This window comes from Homalodisca vitripennis, unplaced genomic scaffold (genome assembly GCF_021130785.1).
Source record: "Homalodisca vitripennis isolate AUS2020 unplaced genomic scaffold, UT_GWSS_2.1 ScUCBcl_57;HRSCAF=856, whole genome shotgun sequence".
In the NCBI taxonomy this organism is placed as follows: Eukaryota; Metazoa; Arthropoda; class Insecta; order Hemiptera; family Cicadellidae; genus Homalodisca; species Homalodisca vitripennis.
Genome location: NW_025776193.1, coordinates 73,622 through 95,948, shown reverse-complemented (window position 1 = coordinate 95,948; position 22,327 = coordinate 73,622). Strand labels below are relative to the sequence as shown.

The window sequence follows — 22,327 nt, the reverse complement described above, 5'->3', positions numbered from 1 at the left end:
GTAGAAGCAAGATTTCATATTTTTAATTTTTTTTTTGTATTCCAAATCAAACATTTATACTAATATGTTTGGAGGAGAGCTTAAGACCAGTATTTTAAGCAATGTTACAATGTTTTAAAGCGAACAGAACGGACATTGTAGAGTGTGAAAGATCCAAAACTGTTTCTATTCACCCCATTTTACGGTACTGAGATATTGTTCATAGCATCGTTCCGCCTATTACGGTTTTTATAAGCGGGTAAACTGCAGTACCACAATACCGGAGCTTCGCGATAAGCATCAATAAGTTCTAAAACCTTTTCGTTGGACCACTACATAGCTATGCATTAGTGCCTCTTCAACGTCCTGGGACACACTGGGGAGGCTAGTTTATGTTACTAGTGCCGCGGCCTGCCGCTTGGCTTCCTTTGATCTGGACCGACGACCTGTCGGTTTGGAATCGGCACGCGGCATTGCCGTATGGCACAATGCGGCACAAGCCGGCCAAGCGTCCACACTTCCACTTGGCAATGCCGATAAATGCCATTCGGCATAGTGGGGATGCAGCTTTAAGCCGTGTCCACACTATGCCGCGGTTGGCTTTTGGCAATGCCGCGTTGGCAAAGCCAATGCAATGTAGACGTGGCCGTTGGCATATGCCGCTGAGCCAATGGTTTGCCAACGAAAATCGCTCTAGTGTCGGTCTCCATCAAAGGAAGCCGGTGAGAGCCGGTAGTGGGGACGAGCCAACCGTTGGCTTCACGCGGCATGCACGTGGTTCAGTTGTGGCTGAGACAGTGCCGAGTACAGTCATGGAGTGGACGAACGATAAAGTGTGTCAACTTATTGAGCTCTACCGTGATAAACCTGTTCTGTGGGACTGTCGCTTGAAAGGGTACAAAGACAGAAACAAGAAACAAGATGCTCTTCAAGAAATAGCAGATGTTTTTGGTGTTGACAAAGCAGTAGTGGAAAAGAAAATTAAAAACCTAGTGTGCCATTTTTTACGTGAAATAAAAAAGGAGAGAGACTCAAGTAAGTCTGGTGCGGGAAATTCTGATGTGTACAAGAGTAAATGGTTTTGCTATAACAACATGCTATTTCTCCAGGATCGAAATACACCTAACGAAACGACGGACACAATCACGCAGGTAAATATATATTGACACAGTAAGTATTAGTAATTATATTTTACGTTCATATCAAACACATATTACATAGTTAGGGCTAATTATTTGTCTTGTTGAAATGATTATTTTCCAGCCGGGGAAGCGAAGAAGTCTGCAAATTCTTTTCTAGTGGCTTGTGCCTCATCAGTGCTTCTTCTTGAAGTTCGAGGAATGTTGACCAAAGCTTGATTTGAAGGGGATTGTCTCCAATGTCCTGGATTGATCTCACCTGTAGTTGAGCACTCAGAGTCGAATGTTCCCACGGGGTTGTACACTGATTTGGAATTACTTTTCCTCAAGTAGTTGTGCAGATAAAGTACTGCCAACACCACCAGCGTAGCCCATTCTGGTTTTAATAGCATAGGTCTTTGTAGTATGCGGTACACAGAGGATATTATGCCGAATGCATTCTCAGAAACTCTACGTGCTCTACTTAACCGATAGTTGAACACTCTTTCTTTAGAGTCCTTTTTTTGAATACCTGGATATGGTTTCATGATGTGCTTCGATAAAGGAAAAGCATCATCGGCCACAAAAACATACGGTGTTTTATCTGTTCTTCCAGGAAGAGGAGTAGGAGGAGGAAGATGCATTGTGTTGTTCCTCAGACAATCTCTGAATGTTGTGTGACTAAACACACCTCCGTCTGATATTCTTCCTTGACAACCAACACTTGCGTAGATAAAGTTGTAGTGCGCATCTACCACCGCAAATAGAACTATACTGAAAAACCCCTTGTAGTTGAAATATTCTGTGCCACTATGGATAGGTGCTTGCAACTCAATATGCTTCCCATCAAAGGCCCCCACACAGTTTGGGAAATTCCACTTATCATTGAACTCTTTTGAAATAACTTTCCACTCTGCTTCTGTTTTTGGCATCTGAAACAAAATGACAACAATATAGCAATATTCATTATCCAATCATTAATCTTTTCCTTTTTTTTAGGACGAGCATACAAATAAAGATGGAGATACTGCAAACCAATCGCAAACTGTCAACCAGGACCAAGTTGCTGGACCAAGTGGAGAAACGCCTCGAAAACGTGTAAGTTTGCCAAAGGAACAGTCTGATCGGCCAGGCGGAGGCCCACAAAAGAAAAAAAGACTACAACTACAGAAGAAGCTCTGTCAATTATGAGAAGTATCCAAGGTCGGCATAAAGGTATGGATCAGTTCAAATCTTTTGGAGAGCAAGTAGGACTGCGTATTAAAGACCTCCCATCATCAAATGCTCAGAAAATTGCAAAACACCTTATTAGTAATATTCTGTTTGAAGCAGAAATGGGCAAGTACGACTATGGCAACCCAATCGGCGGAAGTTACTCACAGCCATTCTACCCAACACCGAACTACGTACAACAACCGATTTCTGTCCCGATGCCACCAGCTTGTCCCAATCCAAACCCATGTAGTGAGCAGCTGTCTTTTCACGGAATCACACAGGCAAACTCTCCAGATTCAGTCATAAGCTCCTCGCTATCAACCCATACGGACAATGACTCTATCGACAATATATTGATGCACCTGTAATAATAATTTTACAAATTTTAATAAAAGAGAATTTTACACCTCATCTCTTCAAAATTCAAATTTGAGTTAAGACTTTTGTTCATTTTTGTTATTGTAATTAACTTAATACTCATTTTAACTAAGTAAATAAGGGTTTCATTTGTAATGGAGAGTGTGTTTTGTTCGGAACTTGAGACGCATGTCTACCAAATAAAGGTTTTTTTCTAATATACAATTTTTTCTTACCTTGATGTAATCCTGTAATACACTGACAATTGCTTCACAAACAGTCGGGATGATGGTTGATATTATTTGCTTTGAAATCTTGAATGTGTAACTTAACGAGTGGTAAGAGTCTCCCGTTGCCAAAAACCGCAGAGTAACTGCAAGGCGTTCATGTGGAGGAATAGCACTTCTGAAGGACGTGTCTCGTTTCTGGATGATACGAGCTATCTTATTTAGAAGATCTTCAAAGTCACTACTTTTCATTCGAAAAAAGTTTTTGAAACCACATCCATATCTGTACTCGAGATTTAATTCGTCTTCATCATCCAATACCAAATCCTTCATCAACTCACTAGTTCCGTATTTTCTTCTACTTTGAAGGCTTGGACGCACCCAAAACCGTCGTTTACGCAATTTTTCGTGATTGATAATTACAAACGCGCCTAAAGCAACTAGTACATCCTCCTCGTCAGACATTTTGCGACTGAATGCCAACTCACGTGTAGACGACAAGCCAAAATCTAGGTTTGCCGCGTTGGCTTTGCCAACGCGGCATTGCCAAAAGCCAGCCGCGGCATAGTGTGGACACGGCTTTAGACGCTGGCGTGAAGAACATACAGGGAAGAATAACATCAGGTAAGAGAAAGGAGGTTTTAAAGAAAATCATTACAATTATTTATATTGTGAAATATGCATTACTTAATTATATTTTATTTATTAATTTTTAATCATGAAGTTTTGGGGTGTATTGTTTATACACCAATTTTATGACAGATGAATGAATACGAAACACTGATGTATAAAGAATCCTGAGAACAGGGACAATAAATATTCAGACTGCAGCGGGCCAAACATTGGCGGATGTCTGCAGAACAGTTGTTATATCGGGCAATCCACCCGTCCCCCGCCGTAGTCCGCTCGGTTGACTCGGAGCCGAACCTTCAGCGCGCGTACTGTAATTGTTTGTGGAACTGGGGTCGTCCTTTTTGAAAATTGGATTTACTTTCGCGAGTTTGAGGAGTGAGGGAAAAACTCCTTGGTCAAAAGACAAGTTAATTAGAAGGGTTAATGGTCTCAAAATGTGCTTAGAGCATATTTTAAAGAGACGCATTGATATCAAATTGGAATCATTTAAACTTTTGGCTGGGAGCTGCTGAATAATTCGTTCGAGCTCTTCTTCAACGACAGGTGCTAAACCCATTGAGGATACAGGACTCTGCCTACGCGTAGGGTTCACTCGGGGCTGTAATGGTCTTGGATTCAGCTCACAAGCAACAGACGCGAAAAATCTGTTAAACTCATTTGCCACCTCCTTTGCATCATCCACAAGCTTATCCCCAATTTTAATTTTTGTTTATGAGGGGTTTCTTTATTGTTAATGATGCCCCAAACAGTTTTAGAAACGTTTTTTGATGATGTTATGGATTTAGAGACATCATAGGTTTTCGCTGCAAGGATCACTTTCTTGTAGGTTTTCTTATATTTTTTGAAAAAAAAAAACACTTAAATTCTTCGCTCGTTGAATTTTTATTGATTTCCGAGAAAAATCTAAGTTTTTCTCTTGAGACCAATATGCCTCTAGTGATCCACTTGGAGTTTGTCCTTGTGAGACAAACTCTTAATGTTTTTGTAGGACAGCAAACATTCAGATGGAAGAGAAGAACCCCGTTAAAAATTTTAAACTGCTGTTCTACGGATTGCGTTGAATTTAGAAAATTCCACTTTTCTTTTGAGAGGGTTGCATTGAGATGAGCGATGTTTTCAGGCCGTATGTCTCTTACTGTTTTGATAATTTTGGGCTCCCTTTCGAATCTCTTTCCACCAATTATAGCTTCTTGGCCGTAGTGGTCCGAGATTGCTGTGTTAACCACGGAAACTATGACGCTCGGAAGATTGGTGATCACGTTATCTATGGCTGTCTGAGTTGTTGCAGTTACTCTAGTTGGAGTCCTGATCAATAACTCTAAGCCGAAAGACCTCAACAAATTTTCAAATTTTTTTGTGGTTGGATGATTGTTGTCCATTGCGTTGATGTTGAAGTCGCCCACCAGGACGAATTCCTTGAGTTTGTGCGTCAGGTCTGTGAGCAGAGACTCTAATTTTGTACAAAAAAGACTTCTTCGTTTCCACTGGGAGACCTATATATTCCAATGATGAAAACATTTGAGTTGTGTGATTGAATTTTGACACCGACTGCTTCGAAATCTCGGTCAACTGTTTCCTGAATTGAAAATGTGGAAAATGAAAAGTTGTTCTTCAGGAAAATAGCAACGCCTCCTCCTTTGGAGTGGTGTCGACAGTAAACATTTGCCAATTTGTAATTTGGAATTTTGCAGATGTGGATGTTTTGTTTGTTAAAGCCGTTTTCGGATATAACCTGTACCGTAAATTAGTTAATTAAATTTCATATAATGTAAATTTCGCAACCTAGTCAGCCAGTATAATTTAATATTATTTTTATCCAATGTTCCGGAACTCCCAGTGGAAACGAAGATATTTTTTTTCTCAAAATTCGAACAATTACTGACAGACCTGACTGATCAACATCAGGAATATGTCGTGATGGGGGATTTTAACATTGACGCGTTTGGACAACACACCACACCATTCCACAGTTCGATTAGTTGATTTACTTAGGTCATTCGACCTGGAGTTGTTAGTCAAAACTCCGACGAGAGTGACGGCTACAACCCAATCAGCTATCGACAAACATCATCACCAAACCATCCAAGTGTCGCGGTGTCTGTGGTAAACACAGCTATATCTGACCACTACGGGCAAGAAGCTGTCGTCAGTGGAATGAAACTTGAAAGGGAGCCCAAAATTAACCAAACAATAAGAGACACAAGGCCAGAAAACATCGCTCACCTCAACACTTCCCTGTCAACAGAAAAGTGGAGTTTCCTTCACTCTTCTCAATCTGTTGAGCAGCAGTTCAAAATATTTAACGACGTCCTAAATTTCCATATTAACACATGCTGTCCTACAAAAAACGATTAATATTTGGCGAAAAAATGTCAAAAAACAGATGGATCACAAAAGGTATTCTGGTCTCGAGAGAGAAAGTGAAATTTTTCTCTGAAATTAACAAACGTACTTGTAATGAAAATTTCAAAACATTCTTCAAAAAATACAAAAAAATTTACAGGAAAGTGATCCAAGCTGCGAAAGCATACGATGTCTCCAAATCTATTCTATATTCTAAAAATATTTCAAAAACAACTTGGGACATCATTAATAATAAAACAAAAGTTAAAAAACAAATCAAAATTAAAAATGGGAATATACTTGTGGAGGATGGAACTGAGGTTTGCCAATCATTTTAACGAATTTTTCGCATCCGTTGCTGTTGGGCAAAGTCCTCGGCCGTCTGAACCGCAAGTACGTCCCTCGCGAAGACAGAGTCCAGCAGCCTCAATGTTGCTGACGCCTGTCACTGAGGATGAGCTTCACCGAATTATTCAGCAGCTCCCAGCCAAAAAGTCAAATGATCTTAATCTAATGTCCACATGGCTCATCAAACAATGCTGCAAGCATTTGGTGAGACCTTTAAACAAATTGGTAAATTCTTCATTCCAAACAGGAGTTTTCCCCTCCCTCCTGAAAAAATTGCAAAAGTTGTTCCAATTTTCAAAAAAGACGATCAATTTTCAATCAATAACTATCGGCCTGTCTCAATTTTGCCAGTATTGAGCAAAATTTTTGAAAAGCTTTTTCTCATAAGAATGCTTCAATTTTTGGACAAATACAGTCAGCTCTCATATGAACAATTTGGATTCGGAAAGGGCAAATCGACGACGACGCAGTAGTGAGTCTTGTCGATATGATTGTAGAGGGAATAGAATGTCGGAACCACACAATGAGTGTGTTCTTAGACTTGTCCAAAGCATTCGACTGTGTTGACCATAGCATACTGCTCGACAGACTTGGGTCCCATGGCATCAGAGGCGTGCCCCTTAAATGGCTTAGCTCATTTCTAAGTCATAGATCCCAAGTTGTCCAAATATCAAATCAATTGTCAAAACCAATAGAACTGAGGTACGGTGTTCCCCAGGGATCCATTCTCAGTCCTGTGCTTTTCCTGCTTTATGTTAACGACATAGGATCATCACTTCTGCATGGAGGACTAGTGCAGTAATGCTGATGATACGACTCTCTGTTTTAGTGCAAGATCAAGTGAAGTGTTGGAAACAACAGGCCTTTGTTGACATCAATAACTGTGTACAATACTTCCAAAGCCTCAATCTCACAACAAACTCCTCAAAATCCAACGTTTTAAATTTTGCCTTGCGCGATGTAGGCAACCATTGTGGATCTGCCGTCTTGTTAGCTGATTCCACACTGGAAGAAGTACTCTCTTCAAAATTCCTAGGAATACACCTTGATCGAGGGTTGACTTGGAATGAACACATCAATCATGTTTGCGCAAAAATTTCCTCAGGCATTTATGTCTTGAGATCCTTAGCAAAATACTCTGCCCAAGTCAGGTACTGATAACGGCGTATTATGGCTTAATTTACCCCCATTTGTCTTACGGAGTGGTCCTGTGGGGAGCGTGCGCAAGCTCTCAGTTTCAGAGAGCATTCAAACTCCAAAAAAAAAGCTATTCGAATAATTGCAAAAATAAAATTCAGAGAGTCTTGCAGGCAAGCTTTTAAGAATTACAGCTGTTAACTCTCCCGTGTCTGTACATTTTAGAAACCACTTTGTTTTGTATGTATAAAGTGTGCCTTAACCAGAGGCCGGGGACATACATACGCATGAGACACGAGGTAGAGAATTACTACGAACTGCAAGCCACAGAACAGTGGTTTTTGAACACCTGCCCTCGCAGGCAGGTATTAATTTTATTAACAGACTGCCAAATTCAATAAAAAATTCCCCAACGCCCAAGGCGTTCAAAAGGCGCCTTAAACATCTCTTGGTGTCACAAGCATTTTATAATGCAGGGGAGTTTTTTGGCATTTAACTGGGAGAACCGCCCAAATTACATGACTGATTCTGCTGTTTAAAGTGGGATATATTGGCGAAGGATGAAAGGTGCATAAGTGTAAAATTGTATGTGTAAATGAGAATTTTGTGGCATGAATGTAAAAAATTTTAGATTAAAATTTGTGACGTTTGCTATACAGTGTAATATTGTCGCTGCAATAAAGCTGATTTGATTTGATTTGAACTATATTATTGGGCGGAGGAACTACCTAATTGGCACGCGTATGAATATTTTCTTGTAACCCTTAAGCAGGGTCCACACTATGCCGGGGTAGGCCGGGCGGGCTGACCCGGGCGGCCTAAGCCGCGTTGATGTAGACGCCCCGGGCGGCTTTGCCGCGTTAGAAAATGCCGGCCCGGGCCGTGCCGATCCCAACCCGCATAAAGTAGGTACAGATCAAAGGAAGCCGAGCCGAGCCGAACAAAAAGATAGAGTGGGGACGTGCCGAGCGGCTTCAGTTACAATTAAACCTCCGACCGAACTAGACGAATTATTTTATTTTCGACTCAGTTTGTTTAAGTAGGGTTTTTTATTGTTCATTTTAAGTGATGAAGTGGAATGACGAACAAGTTTTAGTGTTAATAGACTTATATAGAGAACGTCGTCTTCTATGGGATAGTTCAGATTCCAAACATAAATTAAAAAACCAAAGACACGACAGTCTCACAGAGATTGCTGTGTCTTTTGGAGTGGATAAAAATGAAATTGAGCGCAAATGGAAAAATTTAACCAGCCATTTTTGGAGGGAAAAAAAGAAAGAAGCTGAAACGAAAAGAACAGGGAGTGGCGCTGATGAGCCGTACGTTAGTAAATGGTTCGCTTACCAACCGATGAATTTTTTGGGCGATAAAAATAAACCGAGGAATACTCAGGATAGCCACAAAGAAAAGAAGAGGTAAGTTTGTAATTTCTATTTATTTAATTTTTTTAACAACTATGCTAAAAACTAAGTTCACTTTCCAACATAATATGTTTTAATGGTTGTGTTGGAATGCCACTTCACCCTGTGGAGAAATAAAAAAATCGGCAAATTCATCTCTTACTGATTGAGCCAAAGTTGTACTTCTTCTGGGGACTCCAAAAAGGGAACGTAAAGATGAAGAAGCATCACGCCTCCATAATCCTAACGTAACTTCCCCATCTTCCGTAGATTCGCTATCGAACATTCCTCTAGGGTTATAAACTGATTTTGAGGAGGTTTTGCGTAAAAAATTATGTAGGTAAACAGCAGCCAGAGTAACTTTCGTTGCAGCTTCAGGTTGTAATGCCATTGGAGATCGGAATACACGAAAGCAAGCAGACAGCACTCCAAAGGCATTCTCAGAAACTCTTCGAGCCCTGCTGTGTCTATAACCAAATATCCTTTTCTTAGATCCTTTGTCATGTATTCCAGAGTACGGTTTCATAATATTTGGTGAAAGAGGGAACGCGTCGTCTGCAACTAACACAAATGGGGTTAGGGTTGTCCTTCCTGGCAATGCCCGTGGGGGAGGTAAATGTAGAGAGTTTTCTTCTAGAGCTTTCTTGAAAAATGTATTATTGAAAACGCCTCCATCGGAGATTCTCCCTTGACAACCCACATTTACATATATAAAATTGTAATTGGCGTCCACCACAGCCATCAAAACTATGCTAAAAAATCCCTTGTAGTTAAAAAAACTCAGAGCCTGAATGAAAAGGTGCTACTAAAGCGATATGTTTGCCGTCGATAGCACCGATGCAGTTTCGAAAGTTCCACTTTTCCTCAAATACCTGGGCGATTTCATTCCACTCTGCTTCACTCTGAGGCATCTGAAAAATGAAAGTAAAAGAAAAATTAGTCATATTTTTTAGCGAATTTTTTCTTTGTATATTTATTTATTAGTGCACCTCAAAAAACCTCAAAAAATATAAAATAAGTCTATTAGTGCTTGTGAATAGTTTAATGCCCATCAAATGCAAATCATTAAGAAATATCCAGCAATAACAAGAAATGGAGTTGTCTCACTTTCAAAATCAACGGCTCAAATTATGCACTAAAAGAAATGCACTTTTTCCGACAGCTAGCTGCCGGTACGCCTTTTTTTAGTATTTATTTTAGTATTTATATTTTCAGGAAGATGGACCACAAGACAGTCAAGAAGAAGGCATTAACGATGACAGCCAAGTTGTTCATCCCCAAAATTCTGAAGACAAACAAGCATCAACGCTTTCCCCTTCAGAGGTTGCCGGAACCAAAAAAACCATTCAACTCCAAAGGCACCAAAAAGCAAATCTGCAAGACGTCGATTAGTGGATAGTCCCGGTTCTTCCAATGCACTGGATGAGGCTCTGAACGTTATGAGATCTCTTCAATTAAAAAGAGCGAACATCGATGATGAATATTCATTGTACGGTGAACAGATAGCAATTAAACTGAGAAAGCTTCCTTCGCCCCGAACCAGGTTAGTTGTGCAGAATAAGATCAACCTATTATTATTTGAAGCTGAAATGGGATATCTTGAACATCAGCATGGGTACAATGTGCCACAAGTTAATACACGGCAAAACTCTGGACCGGCCAATCCAATGGTGCCTTCATTCCCCCAGACGCCCACTCAAACGCAACCACCATTCTTCACTGACAACATGACCAATTCAACGTCGTCAATTTCATCGTATTCGCAATCGGCATCCCCGGCATCCACTAATTCAGAACTGTCCAATATGGACCCCTTCCCTCAATAGTTTTTAACTTTTGTACTCAATTATTTTTAATTATGTCAATAAAGGTACTGTTTTAAATTAATTTTGATCAATTTTCCTTACCTTAATGTAGTCTTGAAGGGCCTCTACAATGGCGTCACAAACTTCAGGTACGATTTTAGAGATACATTGTTTGGAGATCTTCAAAACATACATTAGTGAGTGGTACGAATCACCAGTCGCAATGAAGCGCAGAGTGACAGCTAATCGTTCGCTTGCTGGAATAACATCTCTATAAGAGGTATTCTTTTTTGATATTTTGGGTCCAACCTTGTTGAGTAGCATTTGAAAGTCCGATCGCTGCATTCGGAAAAAGTTGGTGAAACCAACGTCATTTCGGTATTCCAAATTCAACGGGTCTTCTTCATCCAACATTAAATCTTTCATTAATTCGCTAGCCCTGTACAGCTGCCGTCCTCTCCTAAGGCTCGGGCGAATCCAAAATCTTCTTTGACGTCTTTTTGGGCCCTGATTTAAAGCGAGTATCACCACAGCCATGGCTGACATAGCGACGTCATAGTCGGTAATCATTTTGAAAACACTAAAAACACTTTAAGGACACTTTAAAAAAACTTCTAAAAAGTACTCTTCAACGAAGTCACCAGTCTGGGTGTTGAAACTATGTAGGTAGAAATAACCCGGTCGGTTTCGTTTTCGGTGTAGACGTCGGGCCGGCCCGAACGTACCCGCCCGGCTTAGGGCGCTCCTACACTGGACCCGTTTTTTCTCCCGATTTTGACGGTCGGCTCGGTCGGCTCGCGTCTGAAGTAAACAAACACAAGACGCGCAGTGTACCCTCCTACACTGGCACCGGCGGGCCGTCCCGGTAAACGGACGCGTCGGGCGATGCTAAAGACGGATCGGCCGAGAACCAAACCTGTTTGTTTTTTTTTCGTCGTTGTCGGAGTCGTCGGGCCAGTCGAGAGTCGATGTAGGACCGTGTCATTCCTGTTTATTTAATTTGTAGTCAAGTTTTAGAATAGATATTGTGCAATGGTTAGTAGACAGAGGAAAACTGATTTCGTTAGTGCGCGATAAAGCGACATTATGGGACCAAAGGGATAAGTTTTATCACAATCGGGACTTCCGATCAAAGTTATGGGAAGAAGTAGCCAAGGAACTGAATGTCCAAGGTAAGTACTGTACAGTTCTCATACATTTTCGTTTTATCGTTTACCTACGTAACAAGTTATAATTATTGCTCTCAAATTGCAAAACTTGAGCTTTGAGCTCTTGAGCAAAAAAGCTTATCAAGTTCTTTTGTGACATCCTGTAGACAACTTGTCATTTCAGTTAAAATACCTTAAAAACAGGTAACGCAGTTATTTGGTTAACTTCACAAAATTCCGGAATTCGTTCTCTTAAACCTATTAGGATTTTTGGTATATTTTCTAAAAATTTCAAACAAGAAAAATTTGCATTATTATAAAGATCTTACCTTAGCAGTGCGATCCGATAACACGTCCACACCTAGTCCTACTCCAGTGAACAACGAGTTTCAGCGTCCTCGGCAAAAGAGAAAGCGAGGATCGACAATACAAAACGAGGCTCTTAATTTGGAAAAAAGGAAAGTCCAGCTACTGGAAGCTCGGTTTGCTGTCCAAAAATCCAGCTCAATGGAGGAAGAGGATGAAGACTTATCGTTTTTTAAAAGTTTGCTGCCTGCACTGAAGAAGCTACCATACCTTCGAAAAATGAAAATTGAAAGCTTCAATCTTCAATAGGCGTCATTCGCTGAGCTCGAAGCAGAAGAAAGATGCAACAGGCCATACCAATCCGTAAATACTCCTCTTTCTAGTCCACAATCAGGGAATTTTGGAGGATACAACTTAAATAATCCCTATGCATCAACTTCAAGGCCTACTACACCACATACTGAAACCTGGCCTACCCCTAATGACCAAATACAGACGCCTCCCTACACCAATACCTTCGAGAATCTCTAAGTACAAACATTAACAGATGAAACATTAATGATTAGTTCTCTTTTTTTACATAAGTATTGTTTAAGCTTTTGCTTAAAAATGTTTGACCGTTTGTTAGCTAGTATTTACTTATATACCCTGTTGATAGGTGTAACAACTTTTATTCTCATTTATTACATACATTTTTTACAATTAGATTTAATTATTATAATTCTCTTCACGTTAGACATTATTTGATACATGCGCTCAAATTGTATTGTAATAGATTAACATTAAGATTATACATTATAATCTTAGTTATACAAATAACATTTAAGAGTCATTAGATTCCATGGGTTATATTTATTTTACATTATTTTACAATTATATTTTGATAAAATAAAAATGTTTTCAATCCTGAATACTATGTTTATTTACTTACCTCAAGAGAATCGATAGCTTTTCGGCAGGTTCTATACAAGTTCTAAAGTTGGACCATTTCTGTAAATCTCCCTTGATGTGGGGACAGTATGTAGTCATATGTTTCAACAGTCATTCGATAGTATTTCTTGAATTTGTCAGCATGATCACGTAAGGGTAAACAGGTCACATAAAACTCACTTTGGGTGTGATCTTCATTAAACTCATGTACCCAAAACTGTCTCGTGTTTGAATTTAATAATAAATTCCTGTCTAACAACAAAAAATCCGCTAAATCCTCGTCCATTGTAAAATTCAAACAATAATCAACAACAAAACTTAAACAAACTTCAAAGTGTTAAAGCCACGATCCGCACTTCTTGAGAGCTGACAGAGTTACTGAGTTTCTCATCTCTCTGCCTCTGTCGGGTTGAAATACCGGCTGCAGTGTAGGAGGGTCAAATCTGATCTGTCTGATCGGAACCGGGTTGATGGTCGTACCTGACTGAGCGGACCGGCTCCAGTGTAGGAGCGCCCTTAGCCCACCCGGGTCAGCCCGCCCGGCCTACCCCGGCATAGTGTGGACCCTGCTTAGGTAGCAGCCCAACTACGTGACCGATCAGACCTCGCGCGCTTTGTCCGCGAGTTCACGTAGCCGATGTATCTCACGTGTTGTTTGAGTAGATTGCTACCACTTTCCCAACTCTACCCCTCTTCTAGGAATAACCATTCTTAGACTACAGCTTCAAAGTCTCGTGCCAAGACGCCGACGCCCGGGTTGTGAGTCTACATATTGCGAAGGGAAGTGGAATCTTATTGTTTTATAAAGTAAAACATCGTAGGCATAATTCCACAGAACATTGGATATTTTAGGCCCACCTAGCAGATATACATTTTTAGTTCTTATATTCTAATTGGCAGCAACGTGGTATTACATACTTTTCCTTTACCATCTAAAAGTGGTGCTTGTAAGTATTCATAATTAAACTGAACTTATAAGTAAACTTTGCAATTCGAGTATTTAATACTACGACCTCAGAAGTCACCACCCCCATGTGTTATCGTCATACGGTACACATATTTATTGCGCGACTCTGCTATTGATGTGCCTACTCTGCTATCAACTGGGTGAAACTGAGTGAAAACGCCACAATGCCTGCCATTAAGATAGAATATTTGTCTAAAGATGAGTTGGTATTTGAACTGATATCTAGAGGTATTAAATTAAATAGTGATAGTACAGTAAATGAACTTAGAAAGTCCTTAAGACAGTGTTTGAGAAACAATATTTTACCTACTGCAAGTAGCCTATTAAAAATAGATCACAATCAGGAAGTACAACTTCTCAGTGAAAAAGTGATGTTATTAGAACATGGGTGCAGTGAATTGAACAGTGATAGTTCACCTTTAGAAATCACTAAATTTCAAGAAAAATGTAAACATTTAATGAACCGTTTATTTTTAGACAACCAGCTAGAACTAAGTACTGTACAAAGTGAAACTTTATCAGCATTAAAGTGTAGGCTAGTAAATGTTGAACAACACTTGGCTAAAAACTTGCTACCTAAAGTGAACCTAGAACAGCTTAAAGTGTTAGAAGCCAGTTTAAATGAATCATTGGAACAAGATGAGGCTATGGAACAGGCAGTGAAAGAACAAATATGCCCTATTTCTGTACAACCACCAACAATATCACAGCCTACTTCCAGTACCCCCACTTTGCCTGTAATGCCTAATTATAATGCAAACAATAATGGTATTAGTCAACCTATGTCTAGTTTAAATATGTTTAATAAGTTAAACAACCCTGTAGAATGTTATTTACAAAATTTTACAGTAACAAATGGTTTAATAGTACCTGAGCTTATAAAATTTTTGAAAACTTTGTTAAAACTAAAATGTGAAACTAGCCTATCAGATAATGAAATTTTAGCATTGTTACCATGTTATGCAAAAGGTCCACTTTTAGCCAAATTAATACAGTGTAAGTCTGTCATGCCTAATGTCAACTATCTACACATGGAATTAATTAGTGCTTTTATCCCTGTAGGCCTAATTGAAAGACTTAGACTAGATTTATTTTATAGGCCACAAAGGTTTGATGAGCCACTGTATGAATACATCTATGACATCAAAGAGCTCAGTCAAGTTTTATTGTGTAACATAAGTGAACAGGACTTGGTAACTTGTATAAAAAGAGGTATTAAGCCTACAGATAGAAATAAGTTAATTTTTGAAAACACTCCCATTTGTTTTACAGATTTGGAAAAATTGTGTATAGCTAGTAACAATATAACCTTTAATGATAACTTAAGGGACAATTTAAGTAGGACATATGTTAACAACATGTATCCACCACATGTTGAACCTAGAAATAGTAGGCCTACTGTAAAAAACCCAAAGTTGTGTTTCAATTGTAATAGGCCTGGTCACTTAGCAAAAAATTGTTTTAGGAATCCAAAAAACTAGTTGGTAGGGGAGTGGTATTACACACAACACCTAAAAATATCCCTCCCTGGTTTCAGAAGTCTAAGAATAATAATTTTATAAATATTAATGCAATAAGAAAAGAAAAACACTATTTTATGAGAGTCTATGGTAAGGTAATTAAAAATTGGAGTAAATTAAACTATAGAAAACCTAATTTAAGACTAGAATAGAATAGAATAATTTATTGGCCACAAGATATTTCACACAAATACATAGCAGGTCAGTATAATTTATAATTGTACTTCACTATTAAAGAAGTCATTGTCAGTCCATTGACTCAATAAAAACTCACTTATTGAATAAAAGCATTATTTAACAAGAATTTATATAATTTTGATTTAAAAGAACAGTCTTTTAATTTTTTCATTTCCATAGGCAATTTATTCATGAATTTAGATGCAATGTGCAGAGGGTTTTTTTCACTTTTGCTAAGTCTATGTGGAGTAAATTTATTAAATGGCTATTTTCTTGTATTGTACGAGTGGATTTCATTTCTGAGCATAATTCTGTCTTCATTTTTTATAAGATACAACAAGCATTGCATTATATATACAGACAAGGTAGAGTGAGAATCCTGAGCTGTACAAAAATATCCCTACAGTGATCAAGCCTACCAGCTCCAGCAATGATACGGACAGCCTTCTTCTGTAGTATAAATACCTCTTCGGCATGGGAGGCTCCACCCCATACAACAAGACCATAGGTAATATGTGATTGGAAAATACCAAAATAGGCAGTGCGGATCCCGTTCTGGTCCAATTCACCACATAAGCGTTTTAAGGCATAAATGCTTCTGCTTAAGTTTAATTTTGAGACCAATTATGTTGTTGATGCCAACATAATGTTGGATCAAGGGTTAAGCCCAAAAAAGTTGGATTTTCTGTGTGTTGTTCTGGTTTTTCTTTAAGGCCAAAAAAGGTTGTCACTGTTTTATTTGTATTTAATACCAATCCATTAGCAGTCAACCAATTTTGAATGAGATTTTGATTTGATTTAGCAATGTGCCAATGCTAGACTGCTACTAGGTTGTTTATTTATGATTGTAGTGTCATCAGCATAGAGGACGACATCCGCAGGTACACATTCACTCAAATCATTGATCATAATAATGAAAAGTATGGGGCCAAGCACTGACCCTTGCGGGACACCACAATTTACATCTAGGCTGCTTGATTCCTTGTTGTTGCTTACTACATATTGTTTGCGATTTTTCAGGTAACTTTGGAAAATTTTTAAGGCAGAGCCTTCAATTTTATAGTGCTGAAGTTTATTTACTAAAAGCTCGTGAGACACACAGTCACCACCAATTTTATTAAGGCATTGGCTGTAGAAAGAATTTTTCTAAAACCAAATTTGTGAACTACAGATTAACTTGTTAAACTCCATGTAAATGCATAAAGCTGTTTGCTGATTATAATTTCTATACCTTAGATAAGACAGGAACAATTGCAATAGGTCTAAAGTTGTTAAGTTGATCTTTTTTACCCTTTTTAAAACACAGGAATCACCTTAGTAACCTTTAAAATGTTAGGAAATTCACCTTGAGACAGACACTTATTGATTAGAGCAGTAAGAGGAGTGATGTAACAGCAGATGGTATCTTTTACCAGTCTGTTTGAGAAACCAAATGATCTTTGCTTGACTTATTTGACAACTGTTTAACTACATTTAATACATCATTTTCAGAGACATCATTAAAACTACAACAAGTTACAGTCTCAGGAACATCTCTACGAACTAAAAAATCTAAAGCACAATGAGTTGTAATTTTGACTAGTCAGGGTCTGTTTGATTTCTTTTGAAAACATTTACAAAATAATTATTAAATTCATCTGGAGTAAAAACATTATTATCAAACCTATGAGTTCCACTTGAACCCTTCTTAGACTTATTTACAATATTCCACAATGATTTAGTTTGGTTTTCTGAACACTTTATTTTTAACATATTTGCCTCCTTTTTGGCTTCTCTTATTTTGTTCCTATAACATTCTTTAAGCCTATTATAACTAGTTCTAAAGAGATTGCAATTTTGCTGTTCACTCCCATTTTTAGCTAGTGAGTAGAGAAAGTCTAGCCTATTCTTTATTTCTCCAAGCTCAGAGTGTACCAATGTGTACCTCCTGTAGGCCTATTGGGTTTCTTAGTGTTTCCAGGGTTTATTCTAATATGTTTAGTAAAACTTATGTCGTAATAATATTTAAAACTATTTTACAAAGTTGTTAAAATTCTCATTAATACTTTCGTCAATAAAAACATCAGACCAGCTTTCTTACTTAACAGATACTTAAACAGATTGATGGTTTTATCATTAATATTTGGCACATTTTTATAGACTAGACAAGGGTTGCTATTAAAATTTGAAACTAACTCTACATTTTTTTAACACAAAAAGTTGACCTAAAGTGATCACTAACATGGAAGTTTCTTAAGCTAACATTTAACTGATCCCCAAAGGAAGTGAAAACATTGTCCAAACAAGTGTTATGTCGAGTGGGGTCAGTCAGTTATTGTGATTTTAAATGTTAAACAGTATAACAATATGCCTTTAATTGAAGCTATAGTGGGTAAAAATGTAAAAACAAACTGCTTATTAGATACTGGTGCTACAAGAGATATAATGAGTAAAGAATTTTATGATAGCCTATAGTTGAATAAAAATGTTTCTAAATTAATGAAATCAGATGATAGAATGTTTGCTGCAAATAACACTGAAATAAAATGTTTTGGTTACTGTTATGCTAAGATAAAAATTTCTAAATTTTGTTGGAAAGTAAAACTTATTGTATTGGATAATTTAAAGTGGGACATTGTATTAGGAAACCCATTTATAACTAATAGCAAATTAATTTTAGATCTTGATGGAGATTCATGTTATTTTAAATTCAATTGTAATGAGGAAATAACTATTATTGTACAATTCACTGAAAGTATTTTGAATGTAAAAAAGGTTCATAATGTATTGGATTTAAAGTTAAAATAAGACGTGTTCTATATAAAAAAAAAAAACAAAAAATTTGTAGCATCCCTAGCTTAAGAAACCACTTGCTGCCAAATTTAAAATATAACATAAAACCCAGGAAGTTAATTGTTTGGTGAATCCTAATCGAATGTTCGAATGGAAATAAAATATAGAAAACAAATTTGTAGGTAGACTTAGTATAAAGAAATGAGACAAAGTTGATCCTGACTCTTTGTAATGAGGGAAGCAAATATGAAAAATTGTCTGTCTTTTGTATGTATGTCGAAATGTTAAATTTTGAATTTTGTAGATATATTTGAAGTGTTAAAATTCGTGTAAATGTAAGATGTATAGGATGTTGTATGTAAATATATATTAAGAGTAATGCAGTATTAATAAGAAATGTGAGACTTAGCTTCTCGTGAGGGGACGTTTAATTCCAAAGTATTCAATCCATATTGGTAATTTGTCCGCAAGTCTCAGGGTATTTAACGGCAAAACACTACACACAAAACACTGGTATGAATGCAAAAAAATGTATGAATGTGGCGCCTATATAACAAAACAATTCACTACACTTGTTCTCTGTTTAATCGCCTTAAATGCCCTCATTCTCGCAACGACCCGCAAATTCTAAAACGCTGCAACGTGCACTGCTTGAAAATAGTTTGCCTAAATCGATGTTCTATTTTTGGTCTCTAAGCGAGCAGATAAAGGAATCAGATACCGGGATAACTGCATTGGTGTGCGATCTAGCGGATTTCATAGGAAACTCTTGAAACCCCGCGCTATCGTATTGTTATGGTTGAATTTGAATTTATGTAATGAATAAAAGGTTGAATTAAGTTTGTTAATTAGAATATGTTTAAAGTAAAGTGACTAACTAGGGTGCGAACTCAAAACAGGGGGGATATTCTGTACCGTAAATTAGTTAATTTTTCGCAACCTAGTCAGCCAGTATAATTTAATATTATTTTTATCCAATGTTCCGGAACTATATTATTGGGCGGAGGAACTACCTAATTGGCACGCGTATGAATATTTTCTTCTAACCCTTAGGTAGCAGTCCAACTACGTGACCGATCAGACCTCGCGCGCTTTGTCCGCGAGTTCACGTAGCTCACGTAGCTGATGTATCTCACGTGTTGTTTGAGTAGATGGCTACCACTTTCCCAACTTCTACTCCTCTTCTAGGAATAACCATTCTTAGACTACAGCTTCAAAGGAAAGGCTGCCTAATGAACCCGACATCGGAGCAACCGGTAATACCGTTGTGCGTCTTACCAGAATCCTCAAACCTCACCAGAATCATAAAATATATTTTGATAATTATTACACCTCAATTAGCCTTTGTGACTACTTGTTGTCCCAGGGTGTACATTGCGTTGGAACCGTACGAACAGATCGTATACCAGACTGTCCGCTTCCTGACAAAAAAAAAACTCAAAAATCCATGGTAAGAGGCCAATCAGTGGAGTATGTGGGTGAAATGAAGAATGGGAAGATAGCAGCAGTATCCTGGAAAGACAATAAGTGTGTCAACCTCCTGTCAACATTTGCAGGGGTTGAACCAGAAACAAAAGTCAAGAGATATGATAGATCTCGAAAATTGCATGTGGAAGTGAACTGTCCTAGTATAATATCTGAATACAACAGACATATGGGTGGAGTTGACCTCCTGGATAGTCTCCTTGGGAGATATAAGATAATCCAGAGAAGCAAGAAATGGTACATTAGACTGTTTTATCACCTGCTGGATTTAACTGTTGTAAATGCATGGTTAATTTACGTCCGGGTCCACAAAGAAAGACAAGAACCACACCTAAAACTAGCTATGTTCCGGTTACAACTAGCTCAAAGTTTATGCAAATTCGGAATGACAACAACACCAACAAGAGGCCGCCCCTCACTTGCCAGCAAGAAACCTAAGAAAGCTGTGGCTTGTTCTGGTCCTCCTAAAGAAGTCAGATTGGACAACATTGGACACTGGCCAGACCATACAGAAAAAAAACAGCGTTGTAAAATGGAACAGTGCAAGGGGTTTACTGTTATAAAGTGTGTTAAGTGTACAGTTCCATTGTGCTTAAACAAAACAAATAACTGTTTTGTCAAATATCATACTCTTTGATAACTGGTCAGGCACTGAGATTGTCAGGTCCGAACATAGACAATGGCAAATGTAAGGTTGTGACATATCATATTTTGAAAGGAAATGTTAGTAATAAGAAATAAAAAATGTGTTTTAAATGTAATATGTGTTGTTTTTATATGCAACAACAAATACAATTAAAGTTGTGACGAAATATCATTCGTTGCCATATGGCTACAGCATGCATTAAGTGCATAACAAGGTATATTGTAGAGCAGCACACTGCATGTTGTTGCCAAATGGAACATAATTTTAATTTCCAAATTATTTGCACTCTATGAGTGGTGGAATTTTAAAACTATTTTTTATGATGTATAAGACCATTTTTCTAACAAAATAAATTTTTTCCAACCAATAAAAAAAATCATGCACTGTAGGGTTAAGTATTAAGTCAAGTTTTATTGTATACGTCCGGTGTTGTTTGAAAAAAAAACTGGTATGTGTGGCTCCACTAACGTATTTCTGGATCTGGTAGAACTTGATGGCGTTACCGCTAAAGAAGTATTTGACTCTCTAATGAACTGCCTTCATTCAAATGGGTTGTCTGAGCAGTTTTTAAGCGATAAATGGACAAGCTTAACTTGTGATTGTGCTGCTACCATGCTCGGAAAACACAAAGGAATTGGGGCATTATTTTGTCAGAAATTCCCTTCTATTATTGTCTGGCACTGTGCAAACCACAGACTTGAGCTGTCAGTTTCAGACGTTATTAAATCTGTTTCAGGAGTAAGCAGATTCAAATCCTTTATTGATAAACTCTATGTTATCTATCATGCCTCACCAAAGAACAGTAGGGAACTCAGGAACTGTGCGAATCAATTAGAGGCAGAAATTTTAAAAATTGGAAGAGTTTTGAGCACCCGTTGGGTCGCACCTCTCTTCTAGCCTCAGGGGGTCATGTCTGCGCCTGGAGGAGGTAAGAGGGATGCTGATGTCTTCAGGTCGTCGGGCTTGAAGAGGAAACCACCTGGATCAGCGCTGACGACACCGGTTACTGACCATCCCCCGGCATTTCCGTCCTTGTCTGCTCCGCTGTCTAGGGCAGGATCCAGCGACAGTGTGGCTTCGGTGTCGTCCAAGCGGCAGAGTGGGGATGAGGAGACTGCTGCTGGAGCCCTGGAGAAGCGCAGTCGTGGGGGGGGGTGTGACAGGTTGGAGGTGATTGTGAGAGAGGCTTTGGGGGTTCTTGAGCTTAACACGTCCAAAATGAGTAAGGCGAATGTCTTTACGATTAGGGATACCATTCTGGAGCTCGAGAGGGAGATTGCGAAGCAGCGGCAAGATGTGGCGTATTATCGCGGAAGAGTTGATGAGCGATCCTCGATCCAGCGGTTCTTGTCTGAGCGTGATAGGGGGTTCAGTGAGGCGCTGAAATCTTCGGTGGGTGAAGCTATTGCGGAGAAAGCTCCTAAGTGGTCTGAGGTGGCCAAGTCTTCGCCATCTGCGGTGGTTACTGTGAGGGGTCGACATAAGGATCTCCCTAAGGCCGTTAACCCCACCATCTTCATCAAGCCGGCTGAGGGGAAGAGGGCAGTCGAGGACATCCGCATGGATGTCCTTGCCTCCCTTAACCCGGTAGCCGAGGGGCTTAAGATACGTAATCTGAGGGCTGCTGGAGACGGGAGAATGGCGCTGGAGGCTGGTGACTGGGAGACCGTCTCTAAGATTAAGAAAAGTAGGGCGCTGGCTGATAGGGGTCTTAACGTCTCGGATAGCGCCAAGGTTGCGCCCCGTTCAATTGTCTATGATGTGGTCAGTGCCTTGTTCGATAAGGATTTTGTTTCTGCGGTCTTTGACCAAAA

The 22,327-nt window shown here is 38.7% G+C and overlaps 4 protein-coding genes across 4 annotated transcripts; 2 read left to right on the top strand and 2 right to left on the bottom strand.

Annotated features, from left to right (window-relative positions):
* Positions 1 to 467: 467 nt before the first annotated feature.
* LOC124370248 lies at positions 468 to 2,288 on the top strand. Its single transcript, XM_046828537.1, has 2 exons — positions 468 to 1,130; positions 2,097 to 2,288. Exons 1-2 carry the CDS (start codon positions 468 to 470, stop codon positions 2,286 to 2,288), a joined length of 855 nt encoding a protein of 284 aa, XP_046684493.1.
* LOC124370255 (protein ALP1-like) lies at positions 1,217 to 2,103 on the bottom strand. Its single transcript, XM_046828543.1, has one exon. The coding sequence runs from the start codon at positions 2,027 to 2,029 to the stop codon at positions 1,232 to 1,234; it is 798 nt and encodes a 265-aa protein (XP_046684499.1). The 5' UTR covers positions 2,030 to 2,103; the 3' UTR covers positions 1,217 to 1,231.
* A 527-nt stretch (positions 2,289 to 2,815) lies between the features above and the next one.
* On the bottom strand, positions 2,816 to 3,517 carry LOC124370247. The gene has a single exon (XM_046828536.1). It carries the CDS (start codon positions 3,515 to 3,517, stop codon positions 2,816 to 2,818), a length of 702 nt encoding a protein of 233 aa, XP_046684492.1.
* Positions 3,518 to 10,125: 6,608 nt separating this feature from the next.
* LOC124370254 lies at positions 10,126 to 10,669 on the top strand. Its single transcript, XM_046828542.1, has one exon. The coding sequence runs from the start codon at positions 10,197 to 10,199 to the stop codon at positions 10,581 to 10,583; it is 387 nt and encodes a 128-aa protein (XP_046684498.1). The 5' UTR covers positions 10,126 to 10,196; the 3' UTR covers positions 10,584 to 10,669.
* Positions 10,670 to 22,327: the final 11,658 nt, after the last annotated feature.

Bases quoted from the DNA above. Each gene is read 5' to 3' on its own strand.
- LOC124370254 (XM_046828542.1), top strand. From the start codon at position 10,197: ATGAGATCTCTTCAATTAAAAAGAGCGAACATCGATGATGAATATTCA.
- LOC124370248 (XM_046828537.1), top strand. From the start codon at position 468: ATGCGGCACAAGCCGGCCAAGCGTCCACACTTCCACTTGGCAATGCCG. The intron at 1,131-2,096 runs GTAAATATATAT...CCTTTTTTTTAG, and splicing joins CGACGGACACAATCACGCAG to GACGAGCATACAAATAAAGA.
- LOC124370255 (XM_046828543.1), bottom strand. From the start codon at position 2,029: ATGCCAAAAACAGAAGCAGAGTGGAAAGTTATTTCAAAAGAGTTCAAT.
- LOC124370247 (XM_046828536.1), bottom strand. From the start codon at position 3,517: ATGTTATTCTTCCCTGTATGTTCTTCACGCCAGCGTCTAAAGCCGTGT.